General features: G+C 42.1%; 1 protein-coding gene across 2 annotated transcripts in view; it reads right to left on the bottom strand.

Moving 5' to 3' along the window:
• The window catches only part of spint1b (serine peptidase inhibitor, Kunitz type 1 b), a 23,850-nt gene extending 3,550 nt beyond the window's left edge, over positions 1-20,300 (bottom strand). The window contains exons 1-8 of one of the 2 annotated variants that reach the window (XM_034313949.2): positions 19,476-20,300; positions 11,821-11,978; positions 8,268-8,409; positions 6,038-6,208; positions 4,305-4,337; positions 3,992-4,117; positions 2,520-2,570; positions 1,605-1,775 (exon numbers count right to left, since the gene is read on the bottom strand). In XM_034313949.2, coding sequence (XP_034169840.1) covers positions 1,605-1,775; positions 2,520-2,570; positions 3,992-4,117; positions 4,305-4,337; positions 6,038-6,208; positions 8,268-8,409; positions 11,821-11,978; positions 19,476-19,866 — 1,243 coding nt within the window. In that variant the 5' untranslated portion in view covers positions 19,867-20,300. Of the gene's footprint in view, positions 1-1,604; positions 1,776-2,519; positions 2,571-3,991; positions 4,118-4,304; positions 4,338-6,037; positions 6,209-8,267; positions 8,410-11,820; positions 11,979-18,405; positions 18,978-19,475 lie in introns of those variants that run through there. The other variant, XM_034313952.2, reaches the window with a different exon arrangement.
• Positions 20,301-20,812: the final 512 nt, after the last annotated feature.

The raw sequence follows: 20,812 nt of genomic DNA, 5'->3' as shown, positions 1-20,812 counted from the left end.
CATTTAATGTTCAATGTTACAGTAAAGACAACATTGTCAGAAATTAAACTTAGTTTTTATAATATTTCAAGATACTGGGAATTAAGGCATTGAATAAATACTGAGAATGCAGAAAATCACACTGTACTGTAATTACTGTTCCTGTTCATGTTTGCAGCACATTATTACATTGCTTTATTTGTGTTACTAGTGCACTCTCGAAGTGTCAAGAAAAAGCTAATAACATTAATAGACTGGACATAATTTGTAGGAGGAGTAGCGAAAAAACAGTTTTTGACAAAATCCAAGATGGTTGACAGAAAGTACACTTGAATTTCAGATGGTGTGCGTTCACTTCAGCATACTCCAGGGAATTATAGGAAAAATGAACTGTGAATTTATCACGAACTCTTCAAATGATATAAGGAAAAAAATTAAAGTTGTTACAGTTCTTGACCACAGCGTAGCGCAGTCATAAAACTTCTTGGGTACATTCAGGGCATGGTCCTGAAGATATTATCAAGTTTCATGATGATACACAGATGCACTTCAGAGATACACCCTCACATCCTGTTTTTTTTTTTGCATTTGCCAGTGCGTTACAGGAGAACAGGTTTGAATCAAAATTCCTTTGACAAACTTTTGTTCAGTCAGGTCTCAAGATGATGTGATCCAAATGTGGTGAAGATTGGACAAAATTTGGAGGAGGAGTAGCAAAAATGGCAGTTAGTTATAAGCATTTTTAGCAGGTTATTGTTACTTTTGACCAGTAGGTGGCACTGGCATGAAATTTGTGGTCAGGTCATGGACCTGAAGATGCCTCCCAAGATCTGTGTCAGTGCGCAAAGTCACTGCTGAGATACAGCCTCACTTCCTGTTTGGCAGCATTGCCGTCAGATTCGGTGGCCTGTTATGGGCAAATCCTTTGGACTATTAAAAATTCTTTTGATAATTTTTGTGAGGCTTACTCCGAAGATGTCATTTGCCAAATTTGGTGATGATTGGACAAAATTTGTAGGAAGAGTAGCGAAAATACAGTTTTTGAAAAAATCCAAGAGGGCGGAAAATCTAATTAGGCGGAAATTGATGTCACAGGGTGCGATGAACTCGACTCGACTCAGGGAGTCCAGTGATGCCTGGCTTTTAAATTCTGGACACACAATTCAAAAGTTATGACCATAAATGTTCTTCCAAATTAGGCCCAAATTTGACCCGATGGTGGCGCTAGAGCGTTGACAGCACTTGGCCCAGAATGGTCCTTAAACCCTCCCCAATCAGTGTGACACATTTCACAACTTTTTACCAGACACACATACAAAAATACACACATACACTTACAAAAATACAAACACAAAGCAAAACACAAACACACACAAATACATACACACACATACAAAAATAAAAACACACACATACAAAAATAAAAACACACACATATACAAATAATACAAAAACATTAGAGGTTTAATATAGATATACACTTTACTTAAACAACAACCTGTTTTTAAATCTGTTTATTATTAGTGTTAGATTATGTGGTTTATTTTATATTTATACATGTTTATAATTATACGAATTATGATATAATTAGATTTTATTTATATGATAAAATTAGATGTTAGTACCCGTCACTCCTGAGCAGCTCTTCATGCACTCGTCTTTCTTCTCAAATCTGTTTTTGTTTCCGCTGCAGCCTCCGTACGTGAAGCGAAAGCAGCTCTGCCGCATTGGATCATAAAACCAGTGGGGCATGCTTGCTCTGCACGGCCCAGTAACAGGAGGATCAACACACTGCACTACACACACACACACACACACACACACATGCACGCGCACACACGCATACACACGCACGCGCACACACACACAGGCACACACGCATACACACGCACGTATACACACACACACACGCACGTATACATGCACACACACGCACACGCACACATGCATACACACGCCCACACGCATACACACGCACGCGCACACACACACACGCAGGCACACACGCATACACACGCACGCGCACACACACACACGCACGCACACGCACACACACGCACACACGCATACACACGCCCACATGCATGTGCGCACACACGCATACACGCACACATGCACGTATACACACACAGACGCGCGCACACATGCGCGCACACACACATACACACGCACACACGCATACACATGCACGTATACACGCACACGCACGTATACACGCACACACACACACGCACGCGCACACACATGCACGTATACACGCACACACACACGCATACACGCACACGCATACACGCAGAGACATAAAGAGAGAGAGAACACAGACATAAATGATCAGTATCAAACTACAGTTAAAATCAAGCACAGTGCAGTCTGTGCTCTGATTGGTCACTGTGTTTCTGGTTCTCTGTTCTGATTGGTCACTGTGTTTCTGGTTCTCTGTTCTGATTGGTCACTGTGTTTCTGGTTCTCTGTTCTGATTGGTCACTGTGTTTCTGGTTCTCTGTTCTGATTGGTCACTGTGTTTCAGTTGGTTGACTCACCTTTCTCTTCATTCACACTGATCTCCAGCAACTGAGCCAAAGTCCTGTTCACTAAAACACACACACACACACACACACACACAAAAATACATAAAAATTGTTTAAGTGTGTGCGTGTGTGTGCGTGTGTGTGTGCGTGTGTGTGCGCATGTGTGTGCGTGTGTGTGCGCATATGATCTGAAGTTGATCAAGTCAAGGTTTATGTCAGTTAGACTTCATATGTGTAAATATACACACCCTCAGGAGCAGGAGTAAAATACGAAGGTTTTTCCGAATTTATGGGATTTTCGTGAATACCAGCTGTCTTGTGTAAGTGGTTGCACTAACGATTTACACATTAATCCTTTTGTATCCAGCTTGATAATGTTGCCCACTGCCACATTAAAAACAATAGTTGTGGTCCACTGCCACATTAAAAACAATAGTTGTGGTCCATTGCCACATTAGTCTTACAAGAGTTTGACCTGCCATTCGTGTGCTATTAACAGAAACACCTGAATGATGAAATTTTTTTTGCAGTAAAACAGAGACACAATGCCATCATGTTGAATAAAAACCTCTACGTAGTCCACACAACACACACACACACACACACACACACACACACACATACACACACACTGGACTGAAAATAAAAATATTTATTTAAAGGTTCTGATTAATTTCACCCAGAGCCCTGGGCTACAGCCAAGTTAGCCCTGCACGATAGCCTTCCTGGTCAACCGTGTGTGTGTGTGGGTGTGTGTGTGTGTGCGCGTGTGTGTGGGCGTGTGTGCGTGTGGGTGTGTGCGTGTGCGTGTGTGCGTGCGTGCGTGTGTGTGTGGGTGTGTGTGTATGCGTGTGTGCGTGTGTGTGCGTGTGTGTGTGCGCGTTTGTGTGTGCGTGTGTGTGTGCGTGTGTGTGCGTGTGTGTGGGCGTGTGTGCGTGTGTGTGTGTGTGGGCGTGTGTGCGTGTGTGTGCGTGTGTATGTGTGTGGGCATGTGTGTGTGTGGGCGTGTGTGCGTGTGTGGGCATGTGTGCGTGTGTGTGTGTGTGGGCGTGTGGGCGTGTGTGCGTGCGTGTGCGTGTGTGCGTGTGTGCGTGTGGGCGTGTGTGCGTGTGTGTGCGTGTGTGGGCATTTGTGCGTGTGTGTGTGTGCGCGTGTGTGTGTGTGCGTGTGGGTGTGTGTGTGCGCGTGTGTGCGTGTGCGCGTGTGTGCGTGTGTGTGTGCGTGTGTGTGTGTGTGGGCGTGTGTGTGCGTGGGCGTGTGTGTGTGTGTGTGTGTGTGTGTGTGCGTGTGTGCGTGCGTGTGTGCGTGCGTGTGTGTGTGCGTGTGTGTGTGTGCGTGTGTGTGCGTGTGTGTGTGCGTGTGCGCGTGCGTGTGTGTGTGCGTGTGTGTGTGCGTGTGTGTGTGTGTGCGTGTGTGTGCGTGTGCGTGCGTGTGTGTGTGTGTGCGTGTGTGCGTGTGTGTGTGTGAGAGAGAGAGAAACTTACTGTGTTGGCAGTTTTCTTCATCTGATCCGTCGCTACATTGAGGCTGTCCATCACACTCCACACTACTGTCTATACAACAACCACTGGAACACACAAACTGACCTTCCTCACACGAAGAGTTACACACTGTGTGCGCGCACACACACACACACACACACACACACACACACACACACACAGTAACAGTCTGCGTATAAGTATCTCGTTTAAATTAACTTAATTTATTTAAATTCATTTCCTCATTGTTCCAATTTTTTCAAGATTTCAATTAAAAAGCTGAAATGAACTGAATAAAAAAGAATATTAAAATTACCTTCTGTTTTAATTTTTCTCCTTTCAGGAATCCCTAACAAGAAATAATAAATATTAATAGAGGCAAATAATAAAATTAAATTTAGGTAATTAGTGTATATTACATTATATTTCATTGTGTTATTGATAAAAATGAAAATATTAAACATGATGATTATATTAGATAATATTATATAATATGTATATATATATATATATATATATATATATATATATGTCGTATAGGGCCAGTGTCCCAATATGTATGGGATATATACACATTATTGACCTAACATTTACTGACAGCTTACATCATCAGTGAACCCACATTGTGTTGATTCTGTTCTCCATGTTTCTAATGTTCACTTTAACTCTGTCCTAAATAAACAGCTTTACAGTACATTCACACTGCGGTCAAGTGAAAAGCTGTGGGCCACTTTGGTGGTGTGTCGATAAAAATGTTTAAAGTGAAGTGTGAATTTGTACTGCTGTGCTGAAGTTTGAGATATTATTTTTGAGGGTTTTTTAAAAACTTAATTAAATTAAAATGTACTTATCTCCCACAGAATTTTCACAAAAGTTTTATAACCAATATATTTGCATTATATGGCCAAAAGTTGTGGATACCTGACCATCACACCCATATATTCTGGGAAGCTTTCCACTAGATGTTGGAGCGTGGCTGTGGGGATTTGTGTTCATTCAGCTACAAGAGCATTAGTGAGGTCAGGCGCTGATGTTGGGATGTCGAGGAGGTCTGGGGTTCAGTCGGTGTTCCAGTTCATCCCAAAGGTGTTCAGTGGGGTTGAGGTCAGGGCTCTGTGCAGGACACTCGAGTTCTTCCACTCCAACCTTCACACACCATGTCTTCATGGAGCTCGCTTTGTGCACAGGGGCATTGTCATGCTGGAGCAGGTTTGAGTCTCTTAGTTCCAGTGAAGGGAAACTGTAATGATTCAGCATACTAACACATTCTATACAATTGTGTTCTTCCAAATTTGTGGAACAGATTGGGGAAGGAACTCATACGGGTGTGATGATCAGGGTGTACATACTTTAAGCCATATAGTACATCTGGGTAAATGATGCACGATTGAGTATTCCAAATTAAAAGTTTAAATGCAGTTATATAGGTTTTTGGAAGTCTTTTGCAGGATTTATAAAAAATGGCTTTCACTGGTTGTGCTTTCAGAGGATATGCTGCTACTGAACTTGCCTCAATCACTGCACTGGCAAGCTGATCAGCCATCACACAGCAGTGTTCACTTCACATAAAGCTGAGAAATCATCAACTTGGTTGTGCTCTCATCACCTGCTTGGTATTGGTATTGCTCCCACAGACCTATGTATATACATTTACTTTCACAGCATTTGGCAGACACCCTTATCCAGGGCGAGGGCTAAGGGCCTTGCTCAAGGGCCCAGCAATGACAGCTTGGCAGTGCTGGGATTTGAACTCAGGACCTTCTGATCAGTAGTCCAACATCTTAAACACTGAGCTACCACTGCCCTGGTATGTGCATGATTTCCAAATGTAACCGTATATAAAAATGAAATGAAAAAGCCAAATGAACAAGTCTTCACTGCAATGTGAATGTACCATTAGCTGTCTTTATCTCACACACAGTTAAGTCCAGTCTGAGCAACGCCTGGACAAGTCTAAGGATGGCCAAAAAAACATCTAACCATCAGTTCTAACACATTAGAACTATTTAAATATCAAATGTGAATGTGTGTAAGGTTCTTATATTGTACCTGTGGTGCCTTTACAGGCATCTGAACACTCCTGCTGCGATATGTAGTTGTTGTCGTTTGCTTTACATCCTCCAAATATGAACCGTTCACACACACCCGATGCAGCGTTAAAGTGCCAGCGATGGAAAGAGCCACGACACGGACCCGCCTTAATCGGGGTCAAACAGTGAACTGATGAACAGATACATAATATTAATAAGAAGAAAACAACAACAACAACAACAATGAAAACAACAATAATAATAATAAAAACCTGCAAAATAAAACAAGGTTTCTGAATAGACAAACAGACCATCAATTTCCCCTCTTATCAGGCCAACTCAACACACACCTAAAGTCATAATTATATAATCATAATGTTTTTCCTGACTGTCTCATAAAAAAAGAGCTGCTTCAGCTGTGTGTCTGAACCTCAGTCTGAGTAAAACATGTTCATTACACGCATCAGCGTAAAGTCAGTAAAGCAACCTTAGCAATGCTGTGAGAAGAATCCAGAGAGGTGACAAAGGGTTTAATCTAGATTATTATTCACACACACACACACACAAAAATACACAGTGTTTCTTAGGCGGAAAGATTTGTGGAGATATAGAAAAGATGTGAATTAACATCATAAAAACCCCACTCATGGCCAGTTTTTTGCTCACTGCCACACACACATAAGGGGAGTCATGTAACAGCATAACGCAAAAATGAAATTTACATTTACATTTATGGCATTTGGCAGACGCCCTTATCCAGAGTGACTTACAATAGTGCTTTGAAGTCTACATTCTGATATTGGCTCGCTAGGTCACAAACTAGGAATACCATCAGTCCAAAACTCTGTTGGGGAGGTGCTTTTTTTTTTTTTTTTTTTTTTTTGTGAAAGTGCTAATTTAAGTACTTTATGAAGAGGTAAGTCTTTAGATGTCATTTGAAGACTGCCAGTGACTCAGCTGTTCGGACATCTAGGGGAAGTTCATTCCACCACCTCGGTGCCAGAGCAGAGAAGAGTCTCGATGCAGCTCTTCCTTGTACCCTGAGAGATGGAGGGATCAGTCGAGCAGTGCTAGAGGATCAGAGGGAGCGTGGTGGTGCTCGAGGTGTGATAAGTGCTTTGAGATAAGTGGGTGCTGGTCCGTTTTTGGCTTTGTAGGCGAACATCAGTGTTTTAAATCTGATGCGGGCAGCTACAGGAAGCCAGTGGAGAGAGCGCATTATTTGAAATCTCAAATAGATGCTGTTACTGACATTGGGCTTTCAGTAAGCACTTCATCCTGGTCAGGGTGGTCGATCTGGAGTCTATCCCGAAAACATTGGGCATAAGATGGGAGAATTCACCCCAGATGGGATGCCAGTCTACTGTAGGACACCATGCACACACACACATTCAGACCTATGGGCAATTTAACATACCTAATCCTCTTACCTTCATGTTTTTGGACAGTGGGAGGAAACGGGAGAACCCAGAGGAAACCAACGTGAACACAGTGAGAACATGTGAACATGCTCATGATCAAACCCAGATCCCTGTGAGGCAGCAATATTAACCACTATACCACCAAACACTGTGCCACATGCCTCATTTATCAAGCTTTTAACATCACATCGACATCAATTATACGATTTGAAGCTGATCAATCAAGATTCTCATTAGTGAGTCTCCTTATACTTAAATCTACACACACTTAAGAGCTCTCACAAGATATGAATGTTTTTCCAGATTTAGGGGGATGCAGTTTTTAAAACCGTGCTCACAAAAATTTCTTTTCTCATCTCTGACGTGTCGCTCAATCCCGTGCTCGTCTACTCTTTCTTCACTTCCTGTCAGTATTCATTCTCTCACACCTCTCACTTACACAACACGAGAGAGCCCTTTCACCCAAACTCCAGGTACTGTGACATCATTAGTTTGTACTGGGGTGTGTGTGTGTATGAAAGAGAGAGAGAGAGAGAGAGAGAGAGAGAGAGAGAGAGAGAACCACAGTGCAGGTTTACACACACACACACACACACACACACACACACAGCAACATGTTAAACCTGTTCTGCTCATTCAGGGAGGAGCTGAGCTTCACACACCCAGGCTGTGTGTGTATGTGTGTGAGTGTGTGAGTGTGTGTTTTGAGCAGTTGGTGTCAAACCACATGGGGCTTTTTAATGTTTGATAATATAATGGTGTGTAAAATAATTAGTGAATTATTGTCATTAGTTTGATGTATATTTTTAATATATTATGATTACTGACGCTCGGATTGGTCTTGTGTGAGGACAAGCACGGTGACAGATGCGGTGTCTGACTGTCCAGCTGAATCAGTCACACGGAGCTGAAAGCGATAAACTCCAGGATGAAGGTTTAACAGCTGCCGCTGATCTATGTACTGTGTTTTCTGCAAGAGAAAAATTTACAAAAAAAAAAATCATCACTGTATGGGAGTCTGCACAGGAGGTACCAATGTGGGGGTCTTTATTTCTCTCCAAATCCTGCACAGTTTTGGCATGTTGACAAAATGTGGACCTTTATCTGAGTCACTTTAAATAACTGACCAAAACAAAACATCACACTGAGATATACAAATAATTAACCATGGTGAAGTGAGCTGACTACAGGAACTTAACCTTTAACCACTCCTTCAGCCTTTAATCCACGAATGTTCATTTGGACATTAATCTTAACCCCTAACCTCTCTTCAACCCTTAACCTCTAACCTCTCTTCAACCCTTAACCCTTAACCCCTAACCTCTCTTCAACCCTTAACCTCTAACCTCTCTTCAACCCTTAACCCTTAACCCCTAACCTCTCTTCAACCCTTAACCCCTAACCTCTCTTCAACCCTTAACCTCTAACCTCTCTTAAACCCTTAACCTCTAACCTCTCTTCAACCCCTAACCCCTAACCTCTCTTCAACCCTTAACCTCTAACCTCTCTTCAACCCTTAACCCCTAAACTCTCTTCAACCCTTAACCCCTAACCACTCTTCTAGCCCTTAACCTCTAACCTCTCTTCAACCCTTAACCTCTAACCACTCTTCTAGCCCTTAACCAATAACCTCTCTTCAACCCTTAACCTCTAACCTCTCTTCAACCCTTAACCTCTAACCTCTCTTCAACCCTTAACCCCTAACCTCTCTTCAACCCTTAACCTCTAACCTCTCTTCAACCCTTAACCCCTAACCTCTCTTCAACCCTTAACCTCTAACCTCTCTTCAACTCTTAACCCCTAACCTCTCTTCAACCCTTAACCTCTAACCTCTCTTCAACCCTTAACCCCTAACCTCTTCAACCCTTAACCCATAACCTCTCTTCAACCCTTAACCTCTAACCTCTCTTAAACCCTTAACCTCTAACCTCTCTTCAACCCCTAACCCCTAACCTCTCTTCAACCCTTAACCTCTAACCTCTCTTCAACCCTTAACCCCTAAACTCTCTTCAACCCTTAACCCCTAACCACTCTTCTAGCCCTTAACCTCTAACCTCTCTTCAACCCTTAACCTCTAACCACTCTTCTAGCCCTTAACCAATAACCTCTCTTCAACCCTTAACCTCTAACCTCTCTTCAACCCTTAACCTCTAACCTCTCTTCAACCCTTAACCCCTAACCTCTCTTCAACCCTTAACCTCTAACCTCTCTTCAACTCTTAACCCCTAACCTCTCTTCAACCCTTAACCTCTAACCTCTCTTCAACCCTTAACCCCAACCTCTCTTCAACCCTTAACCCCTAACCTCTCTTCAACCCTTAACCTCTAACCTCTCTTCAACCCTTAACCCCTAACCTCTCTTCAACCCTTAACCCCTAACCTCTCTTCAACCCTTAACCTCTAACCTCTCTTCAACCCTTAACCCCAACCTCTCTTCAACCCTTAACCTCTAACCTCTCTTCTAGCCCTTAACCTCTAACCTCTCTTCAACCCTTAACCCCTAACCACTCTTCTAGCCCTTAACCCCTAACCTCTCTTTAACCCTTAACCTCTAACCTCTCTTCAACCCTTAACCTCTAACCTCTCTTACAGCCCTTAACCTCTAACCTCTCTTCAACCCTTAACCCCTAACCACTCTTCTAGCCCTTAACCTCTAACCTCTCTTCAACCCTTAACCCCAACCTCTCTTCAACCCTTAACCCCTAACCTCTCTTCAACCCTTAACCTCTAACCTCTCTTCAACCCTTAACCCCTAACCTCTCTTCAACCCTTAACCTCTAACCTCTCTTCAACCCTTAACCTCTAACCTCTCTTCAACCCTTAACCTCTAACCACTCTTCTAGCCCTTAACCAATAACCTCTCTTCAACCCTTAACCTCTAACCTCTCTTCAACCCTTAACCTCTAACCTCTCTTCAACCCTTAACCCATAACCTCTCTTCAACCCTTAACCCCTAACCTCTCTTCAACCCTTAACCTCTAACCTCTCTTCAACTCTTAACCCCTAACCTCTCTTCAACCCTTAACCTCTAACCTCTCTTCAACCCTTAACCCCTAACCACTCTTCTAGCCCTTAACCCCTAACCTCTCTTTAACCCTTAACCTCTAACCTCTCTTCAACCCTTAACCTCTAACCTCTCTTACAGCCCTTAACCTCTAACCTCTCTTCAACCCTTAACCCCTAACCACTCTTCTAGCCCTTAACCTCTAACCTCTCTTCAACCCTTAACCCCAACCTCTCTTCAACCCTTAACCCCTAACCTCTCTTCAACCCTTAACCTCTAACCTCTCTTCAACCCTTAACCCCTAACCTCTCTTCAACCCTTAACCTCTAACCTCTCTTCAACCCTTAACCTCTAACCTCTCTTCAACCCTTAACCTCTAACCACTCTTCTAGCCCTTAACCAATAACCTCTCTTCAACCCTTAACCTCTAACCTCTCTTCAACCCTTAACCTCTAACCTCTCTTCAACTCTTAACCCCTAACCTCTCTTCAACCCTTAACCTCTAACCTCTCTTCAACCCTTAACCTCTAACCTCTCTTCAACCCTTAACCCCTAACCTCTCTTCAACCCTTAACCTCTAACCTCTCTTCAACCCTTAACCTCTAACCTCTCTTCAACCCTTAACCCCAACCTCTCTTCAACCCTTAACCCCTAACCTCTCTTCAACCCTTAACCTCTAACCTCTCTTCAACCCTTAACCCCTAACCTCTCTTCAACCCTTAACCTCTAACCTCTCTTCAACCCTTAACCCCTAACCTCTCTTCAACCCTTAACCCCTAACCTCTCTTCAACCCTTAACCTCTAACCTCTCTTCAACCCTTAACCCCTAACCTCTCTTCAACCCTTAACCTCTAACCTCTCTTCAACCCTTAACCTCTAACCTCTCTTCAACCCTTAACCTCTAACCTCTCTTCAACCCCTAACCCCTAACCTCTCTTCAACCCTTAACCCATAACCTCTCTTCAACCCTTAACCTCTAACCACTCTTCAACCCTTAACCCATAACCTCTCTTCAACTCTTAACCCCTAACCTCTCTTCAACCCTTAACCTCTAACCTCTCTTCAACCCTTAACCCATAACCTCTCTTCAACCCTTAACCCATAACCTCTCTTCAACCCTTAACCTCTAACCTCTCTTCAACCCTTAACCCCTAACCTCTCTTCAACCCTTAACCTCTAACCTCTCTTCAACCCTTAACCCCTAACCTCTCTTCAACCCTTAACCCCTAACCTCTCTTCAACCCTTAACCTCTAACCTCTCTTCAACCCTTAACCCCAACCTCTCTTCAACCCTTAACCTCTAACCATTCTTTCAGCTCTTAACCCCTAACTCCTTCTTCAGCCTTTAACTCCTCAGTAGTGTGTTAGAGTAGGTTACCTGAATCACAACAGAATCATTTCCACTCAGAAGTGTCCACTCATATTTGGTGATATTTCTGTCATCCCAGCTCTCAATGCCATTCAGGGTAACTTCTTCTCCAGCTCTGGTCACTACATCGGCTCCTGCATTTGCTATTGGACGTTTATCCTCCTCTCCTGCAAAGCATGAGCACAACACTCTCATTTCCTTCAAAGATACAGACCTTCTGTCACCTCTTACTACATGAAGGAATTTGATATATGACTTATGGGCAGTGGTGGCTCACTGTTTGAGATTCTGAGCTCGTGATAAAAAGATCATTGGTTCAAATCCCAGGATTGCCACAGACCCAGTGTTGGGTTTTGGAAGGAGGCCCACCTGCCCAGTTTCACCTGCATAATTGACATTTAAACATTTAGTCTAACTGACATTTATTTCAGCTATAATTTACTGTATCAGATTTTCATTGGGTCAAACATTTACATACACATTGGGCATGGCCAGATTTAAGGGGGTGCTGGGTTGGGCTAAGCCCCTAATTTTCCCTAACACTCACCTCAAGGCTTTTTCAGATTTTTCACCCTCATTAAAAAGTACATGAATTAAATCACGTGTCAAAATCAAGGCCTGCGGGCCAAATACAGCCCGTTACCTCATTCTAGGAACATCAAAGTTCTAGAGACCACTACCTCTGACCATAGTGACAGACTTGCCCAGTAGAAAAATGAGTGTAAAACACATGAAATTAAGAACTCTACACTCAAAGAGAAGTTAAACCACCTAGAAAATCACTCTAGATGGTCAGTCTGAGAGTCATTTTAATTCTGGAAAAGATGGAGGGCACAGACCCAGTTGGCTTCATGACAGAGCAACTTACAGATGTTTTTAGCTCCAAACTGTTCCAGTGTTGAACAATTTTGGACAGAGCACATAGACTGGGTCCTTTTTCATGATTACCAGTACAAGAAACTTTGTTAAGGAAGAGTCACGAGGATCTGTTCTTTTGTGGTCACAGAATCGGATTCTTTCCCGATTATAGTGCTGACCTTTTCGAAGATGGGCCGCTTTTCCTTCTGTGAAGGCAGCTTTGTATGATAAAGGGATCCATTTCATCCTTTTGTTTCCTGCTCGCTTGTGTGTTAATTTTAACAGCAGACCAAATTTTTTCAAAGGACCCCAGGAAGCTCAGGCCTTCTTTGATGAACACTGGAGCAACTGAGCTTTCACTGTAAGCAGGCTGAAGGATTCTCCATCGTCATTTGATGCTGTTAACAACATATGTTTTTTTAAGACAAGTTTTTAAATAATTTCTTTCCTTTTTTCTTTGGCAGAAAAGTCGTTTCATTAGAGAGGATGGCCTTTCTTGTAGTCCTTGTTGGGCATATTTTTCTCAATATAATTGTTTTAGTCATACTGCTTAATGTGTGCGTTTGGGTTATTCATGATTATCGTACATTTGTTAGCCAATCCTTTGTGTTGTTCCATTTCCCTTGGTTTAACTTTATATCTTCATAAGCGCATAGTTTGCTGCAGGGGCAGTGTTACTTTTAGGTGTTCTGCTGGTGAATATTAGGAGCGCTCACACCAGAAGTGCAGTTAGGCCCTTTTTTCCACCCTTTTCCTTACCTTCTCTACTTAGGTGTTCATGTGGTATTATGCTTTTTCACCTTTGACATTTTCTTGTCATAATCTCCTAGACTCTTTTTTTTTGTCTTTTTTCTGTTTATGCCTTTATTCTGTCTTTTTGCTGTTAAGTCATAATCTGGGAAGGTTTATCTCTTGAAATGTTAAGGGCCTTCAATCTCCAGTCAAAAATGTGAAAAATCTTAAAAATCTGAATGCTGATGTCATCTTTCCAAGCTTGTGCATAATAAGTTACACAAAGGCTGGGTTAACTAAGTCTATCATTCTCATTATAATACCAGAGCAAAGAGCTGCCATTTTAATAAAGGATTCAGTTTACAGCTTCTGAAATTGTATCAGATCAGAACGGGAGATATATCACTGTATATATCTTTATATATCTTTTTCCAAATTCCCATATAAACAGGTAAATATATACAGTACCCTTGAAAGAACTGAAACAGCAAGGCCGATTCTTTTGCATAAATTTAAAATTTATATCCTCAATTTATATTTTTCTGTAAAGCTGCTTTGTGACAATGTCCAATGTTAAGAGCGCTACACAAATAAAATGGAATTGAATTGAAGTTTGTTTTTGCTTTACACTGAAGACATTTGGTTTGAGATCAAAAGATGAATAGGAGACGATAGATCAGAATTTCAGCTTTCATTTCCTGAGATTTACATCTAGATGTGTTAAACCACTCAGAATATGGCACCTTTGGTGGCAGACCACCCAGTTTTTGGGTGAGCAAAAGTATTGGAACAGATAGGCTTAAAGTAAATAACACTTAATATTTGCTTATGTATCTCTCGCTTGCAATAACTGCATCAAGCCAGTGACCCAGTGACATCACCAAACTGCTGTATTCTTCTTTTGTGATGCTTTTCCAGGCTTGTAGCAGCAGCTTCTTTCAGTTGTTGTTAGTTTTGGGGGGTTTCTCCCTTCAGTCTCCTCTTCAGGAGGTGAAACGCTGCTCAGTTGGGTTAAGGTCTGCTGATGGACTTGGCCAGTCTAAAACCTTCCACTTTTTTCCTGATGAAGTCCTTTGTTGTCTTGCTGCATGATGAAGTTCCTCCCAATTAAATTGGATGCATTTCTCTGTAAATTGTCAGTCAGAATGTTTCTGTAGACTTATTCAGAGCAATGCTGCCAACCCTCTGTGGACATTGAGGAAGACAACAACCTCAAGACAATTAATATACACATAAAATTCTACATGACTATACATAAATGCAGAAAGGACATTGTTCATATCCCACTCTCCAGTGTCACCCAGATGAGGATGGGTTCCCTTTTGAGTCTGGTTCCTCTCAAGTTTTCTTCCTCATATCATCTAAGGGAGTTTTTCCTTGCCACAGTCGCCTCAGGCTTGCTCACTAGGGATAATTTTGTCTAACATCTAGGACTGTTTGCATGTTTTTGTTTCTTATGTTCTGTAAAGCTGCTTTGAGACAATGTTCATTGTTAAAAGCGCTATATAAATTAATTTGAATTGAAATTGAAAAAATTGAACTTCTGACTTCATTCTGCTGCTATTAGTGAGCTAGATTAGTGAGTCTGTTCCAGAAGCAGCCATGCAAGCCCTAGCCATGACACTACCTGTGCTGTGCTTGAGCTCATATGTTCTGGATCATGAGCAGATCCTTTCCTTCATTGGCCTTTCCATCACTTTGGTAGAGGTTAATCTTGCTTTCAGAGTTTTTGTGGCTCATCTCTGTAGTTCTTTGTGAATTCCAATCTGGTCTTCTGATTCTTACTGCTGATGAGAGGTTTGTATCTTGTGGTATGACGTCTATATTTATGCTCTCCAAGTCTTCCTCGAACGGTGCATTCTGATACCTTCACCCCTGCCAAGTGGAAGTTGCTGGTGATGCCACTGACTGTTGTTTCTGAGTTTTCCTTTACAGCTTTCACAATATTTCAGTCATGTCAACATTTCTGTCAACTGCTGGTCATGACAGAAATATTGTGTCATTGCTGTTGTTTTTTTTGGCCGACCTGTTCCATGTCTGGTTGTTTCTTTCTTTTTCACGACATTCCAAATTGTTGTATTGGATATGCCCAATGTTTGTGCAATGACTCTGATCAATTTTTCCCTCTTTTCTCAGCTTCAAAATGGCTTACTTTTCTCCCATAGACAGTTCTCTGGTCTTCTTGTTGGTTTATCCTTTTTATTAACAAATGCAGTTTTCACAGGTGAAACCCAGAGCTCAATCCAAGAGTAGACCTTCAGAGCTATTATCTGTTTAAACAATCAATCTAACAAGACAGCAAGAAACACCTGTCAGTCACAAGTTCCAATACTTTTAATCACTTGAAAAAAGGGTGAGTTCAAACAACATTTACCAACACTGATTACTTAGCCATTGTTATATCGGAATATCATTATATTATATATTATATATATCATGCTGAACTTCAGATGGACCTCAGAGCCAGATGGAACATCCTTAGTGGTGTTTTAATGCACTGCTGCTTTCAGATAAAAGATTTTGTGTTATGATCTATAACTCAATAGGTTTCTTCTTGGCACAAACAAAACTAATCTTACTTCTAATTAGATACTGTGGTAATCACTTAAAGCAGTGCTTTGTGAGGAAATAATCTCATATGTTTCTTATGAAAAAAATACATCAGAAAAACACTGGATGACCCATCAGGTGCTATACTGGAAATGATCCAGAACTTTTCAGAACTAGACTTTCAGACAGAATTTAACCTGTTTCCTACAAAAAAAGCAGAAACTCTCATTATGTGTTCTTGTGGGTTGTTTTACAAGTATGGTGACAAAACTAGTCATTTATTAACCCACTAGTTTAGGAGACAGTTAGTTTCTAGATTGATTCCCCAGATATGTGATAACTCTGATAACCTTGTTACAATTCCAGAAAATGTTAAGATTTTTTTAAAAAGTTTCTATTCCTTGTTTTACACATCTGAGTGTCCAGCTGATTTCAATATTACGAACTCTTACCTGGACAACCTGGATCTTCCTATTTTAGACCCAGTTCAAGTTGAACAGGTGGATAGTCCAATTACCCTTCAAGAAGTTTCTGAAGCCACTGGTTCTATGAAAAGTGGCAAGTCCCCCAGACTGGACGGTTTCAGGATAGAGTTTTATAAAAAGTTCAATGATTACTTCAGAAGATCAAGCAGGATTTATTAAGGAGCATTATCTATTTTCTAATATTAGTAGACTTCTGTCCTGAGTAAATTTGTATTCGATAACACTTTAATTCCCTGGACCAAATTACTTTATACATCCATGCAAGCCCATGTCTGTACTAATGCCATGTATTCTCCTTATTTTCCATTGTATCAAGGCACTCGACAAGGGTGGCCGTTATAGACGTTGCTCTTTACCTTGGCATTGGAGCCCTTGTCCTTCGCCCTTAAAGCATCATCACATAATAATGGTATCATTCGTTACTGTATTAGGAATAGAAATTCAATTTATGCTGGTGATTTTATGGTATATCTTATTCATCCCCTGTCTTCAATTCTGGTAACTGAATCCATTTTACAAGAATTTGGCTCTATTTCTGGTTTCGAATTAAATTTTCAGACTGGGCATCAACATTACTCACTGTGTCTTCTATTCATGATGCCAACTTTGCTCCTTTAATTACTAAAAGGAATACCAATTTTCAGTGGTGGAACAGTCTCACTCTTTCTGTGTCTATCTTTGTTTTTACCCAAGTCTTTTTCAATTAATAGACAAAGCCTTTACAAGTTTTATCTGGAATGCTTAGGTTCCTTGAAGGCCTCACCCTTTTTCCTCCATACATAGCACTGATCTTTGTGGCCAAACAGTAAGGTTTTGTTTCATCTGACCAGAGAACACTCCTCCAAAAGGCTGGTGATCACATGCAAACTTCAGTCTGGCTTTTTTTATGCTGGTCATAGAGAAGGGGCTTCTTCATTGTGCAACAGCCAAGGTGATATAGGACTTTCTTAACGGTGGACGTACATACAATATATAACCAAAATTATGTGGACACCTGGCAGAGGGGGCGTGGTTGAGCATTTGCTGCAGAAGGAGAGGTGGCAGGTTGAACCAGCCGGTAATACATGATGATTCTGACCTGTGCCTTATTACAACCAGCCTACATACGTGCGTTTCTTTGTGCTTTCAGTGATTGCCGTGAGCCAGAGAGAGAGTGCCATAGCTGCTGGAGCTTGCAACACACAAACAGTTTTTGAGTTTCTGAAAGTGCACTGAAAAGCTGCCAAGAAATAAAAGTGAGCCCAGAGCTCTGATGAAATTCTGCCTGCCTCCTGAGGCTTCCTCTGCACCTGTAGTACCCACACTGGGTACTACAGCGCCTCTCCTAATGATTGCATTCAGGTGTTTTAGCTACACCCATTGCTAACAGGTGCATAAAATCAAACACATAGTTCATGGCTGAGCAGCTGCACACAAGCCTAAGATCACTATGCACAATGCCATGCATGGGCTGGAGTGGTGTAAAACTCTGACACTGGACTCTGGAGCAGTAGAATGTCTTCTCTGGATTGATGAATCATACTTCACTATCTGGCAATCAGATTGACAAATCTGGGTTTGGCTTATGCCAGGAGAATGCTACTTACTGGAATGCAGAGTGCCAACAGTGTGGTGGAGGAGGGATAATGGTCTGGGGCTGTTTTTCAGGGTTTGGGCTCCTTCGTCCCACAGAGCCCTGACCTCAACCCCACTGAACACCCCAGGCCTCCTCGCCCAACATCAGTGCCTGACTGCACTAATGCTCTTGTAGCTGAATGGGCACAAATTTACCCACAGAAAAATTCCCACAGACTCCAAAATCTTGTAGAAACTCCAGAATCTTGTAGCCTTCCCAGAAGACTGGAGGCTGTTATAGCCACAAAGTGGGGGGAGGCAGTTTGGAATGAGATGTCCAACAAGCTCATATAGGTCAGGTGTCCACATACTTTTGGCTATAAAGTATATTTGGTACCTAATGCTTCCTACTCACCAGTTCCTTCGTTGTTGTCTTGGGTGCAGCTGAACCTTTCAGAGTACAGTTCTAACATCACTAGCAGCTCATCTGTGACTCTTTCCTGAAAAACTTTGACCCCCATGAATTCTGCTATAGTGAATTTATAAATTCCCTCCTAGGCTAAAACAGTTAGCTCAATAGCTGGCTAAACCTTAGTGTTCTACAGTTGTATGCAAAAGTTTGGAAACCCCTCACTTCAAGGAAAGCTACAGTTAACTAGCTACAACCAGGTAACAACCAGGTAAATACTAGATAGCTAGCTAGATCACCCATCATTTACTATTGTAGCTATCTGTCATATTTCTTTTTCACTTGGTGAAAAAACTCCTATTTCCTATCCTTTTTCACTCCTGTTTCACTCTGTTTGTGATTTATTTTGAATAAAACCTAATGTTCATCTTTATTATACATTTTTAGCTAACATCCTGTCACAACTTTATTAGGAACACCTGTACACCTGCTCATTTATGCAGTTCTCTAATCAGCCAATCATGTGGCAGCAGCACAATGCATGAACTCATGCAGGTGAAGAGCTTCAGTTAATGTTCACATCAAACATCAGAATGAAGAAACAGTGTGATCTCTGGGACTTTAACCGTGGCATGGTTGTAGGTGCCAGAAGGTTTGAGTATTTCAGAAACTGCTGATCTCCTGAGATTTCCACACACAACGGTTTACACAGAAAACAAAACAAAAAAACTAATTTGCAGGAGATCAGCAGTTTCTGAAAAACTCAAACCTTCTGGCACCTACAACCACGCCAACCACTCAAACCAGCTCATTTCGTACCAGCAACCATGACACAGTTAAAGTCCCAGAGATCACAGTTTTTCTTCATTCTGATGTTTGATGTGAACATTAACTGAAGCTCTTCACCTGCATGAGTTTATACATTGTGCTGCTGCCACATGATTGGCTGATTAGAGAACTGCAAGTGTACAGGTGTTCCTAATAAAGTGGATGGTGAGTGTATCTACATTAATACCCAGACCTTAGTGTGTTTTAATAATGAGACAGACAGACAGACAGACACAGTAATAGCTGACCAGACTTTCCCCCAGGACCGCGCAGGTGCCGCTGATAAACCGAGTCCTGGATGTAATTAGTGAATCCGGATTTCTTGGCGAAGCTGCAGACGAACTGATTGCGGTACAGACAGTCGAAAAGGAAACAGTTAGTGAGTGTGTCCTCTTCCGGTGCTGCCTCTATGAGAGCCAGGTTGCAGTGGGAGTGCCGGCAGCAGGCGTTCAGACAGGCCTCCCGTGTCCCGACACTCGGGTTGGAGATGTAGGTGGCTCCCACCGCCACACTGTCCTCCGTGTTCAACACAAAACCGTCCCGGCCTTTAGTGAAGTGTTTAGTGCAGCTCTGTACGGAATTGTGGAGCAGGAGCAAAAACACAAGGCTGCAGCACACCGCCGCGCGCACAAAACCCATTCTATACCGATTTATACTCACAAAACAGCCGGTCTGCGCGCGCTCTCCCTACACACACAGCACACACACTAGCGCGCGCTCTCAGCGGTAAATACAACACAATTACGCAATTCAGCGCAATAAGAAAAGAAAAGAAAGTTTTTCCTCGCCAGACTACTTTTCCGGCTCACACTGGAGTATCACACTGGATCAGGAGGAAACTCTAATGTGATGAAGAATGTTCCCGATTAAAAACGTCCCGGTAGCTGGTTCAGGTGTCCGAACAGCCGCTGAGGTGTGTCTGATGTTCACCTGTAATGCTCACCCAGGAAGTGGCCCGTGGCGTGACGTCACTCTGCACGAGCGAATTAGCGAGAAAGCAAGCTTAACCAGAAGAAACGCACAAAAACACAGACAGACAGATAGACAGACAGACAGACAGATAGAGAGTTAGATAGATACTGTACATTAGTGCTGTTAATGTCGCTCATATTATAAATGTAGCGCGAGTACTTTTGTTAGTGGTGTTTTTACTAAGGTGCATTTAACAGACAAGCTCAGACAGGACCAGTGGACATACCACACACACACACACACACACACACACACACACACACACTAATCCCTGTGCAACAGGTTCTACATTTTGTAATAACTGACTGTGTGTGTGTGTGTGTGTGTGAGAGAGAGAGAGAGAGAGAGAGAGAGTTTTTTGTAAGCAAAAAATACATGTATCAGCAGATTGATATGAATCCTTACTAGAATCAGAAGATATGACCACATCACCCCTATCTTATCCACACTGCATTGGCTCCCAATCACATTTCGTATTGATTATAAAATACTACTACTGACCTATAAAGCACTAAATGGTCTCGCGCCACAGTACTTGAGTGAACTTTTGGTGTTTTATGATCTGCAACGCCTACTTAGATCAAAAGGTGCAGGCTATTTGTTGGTACCTCGA

The sequence above is a fragment of the Pangasianodon hypophthalmus genome, chromosome 19 (genome assembly GCF_027358585.1).
Source record: "Pangasianodon hypophthalmus isolate fPanHyp1 chromosome 19, fPanHyp1.pri, whole genome shotgun sequence".
NCBI lineage: Eukaryota > Metazoa > Chordata > Actinopteri > Siluriformes > Pangasiidae > Pangasianodon > Pangasianodon hypophthalmus.
This window is presented reverse-complemented; position numbering and strand designations above follow the sequence as displayed.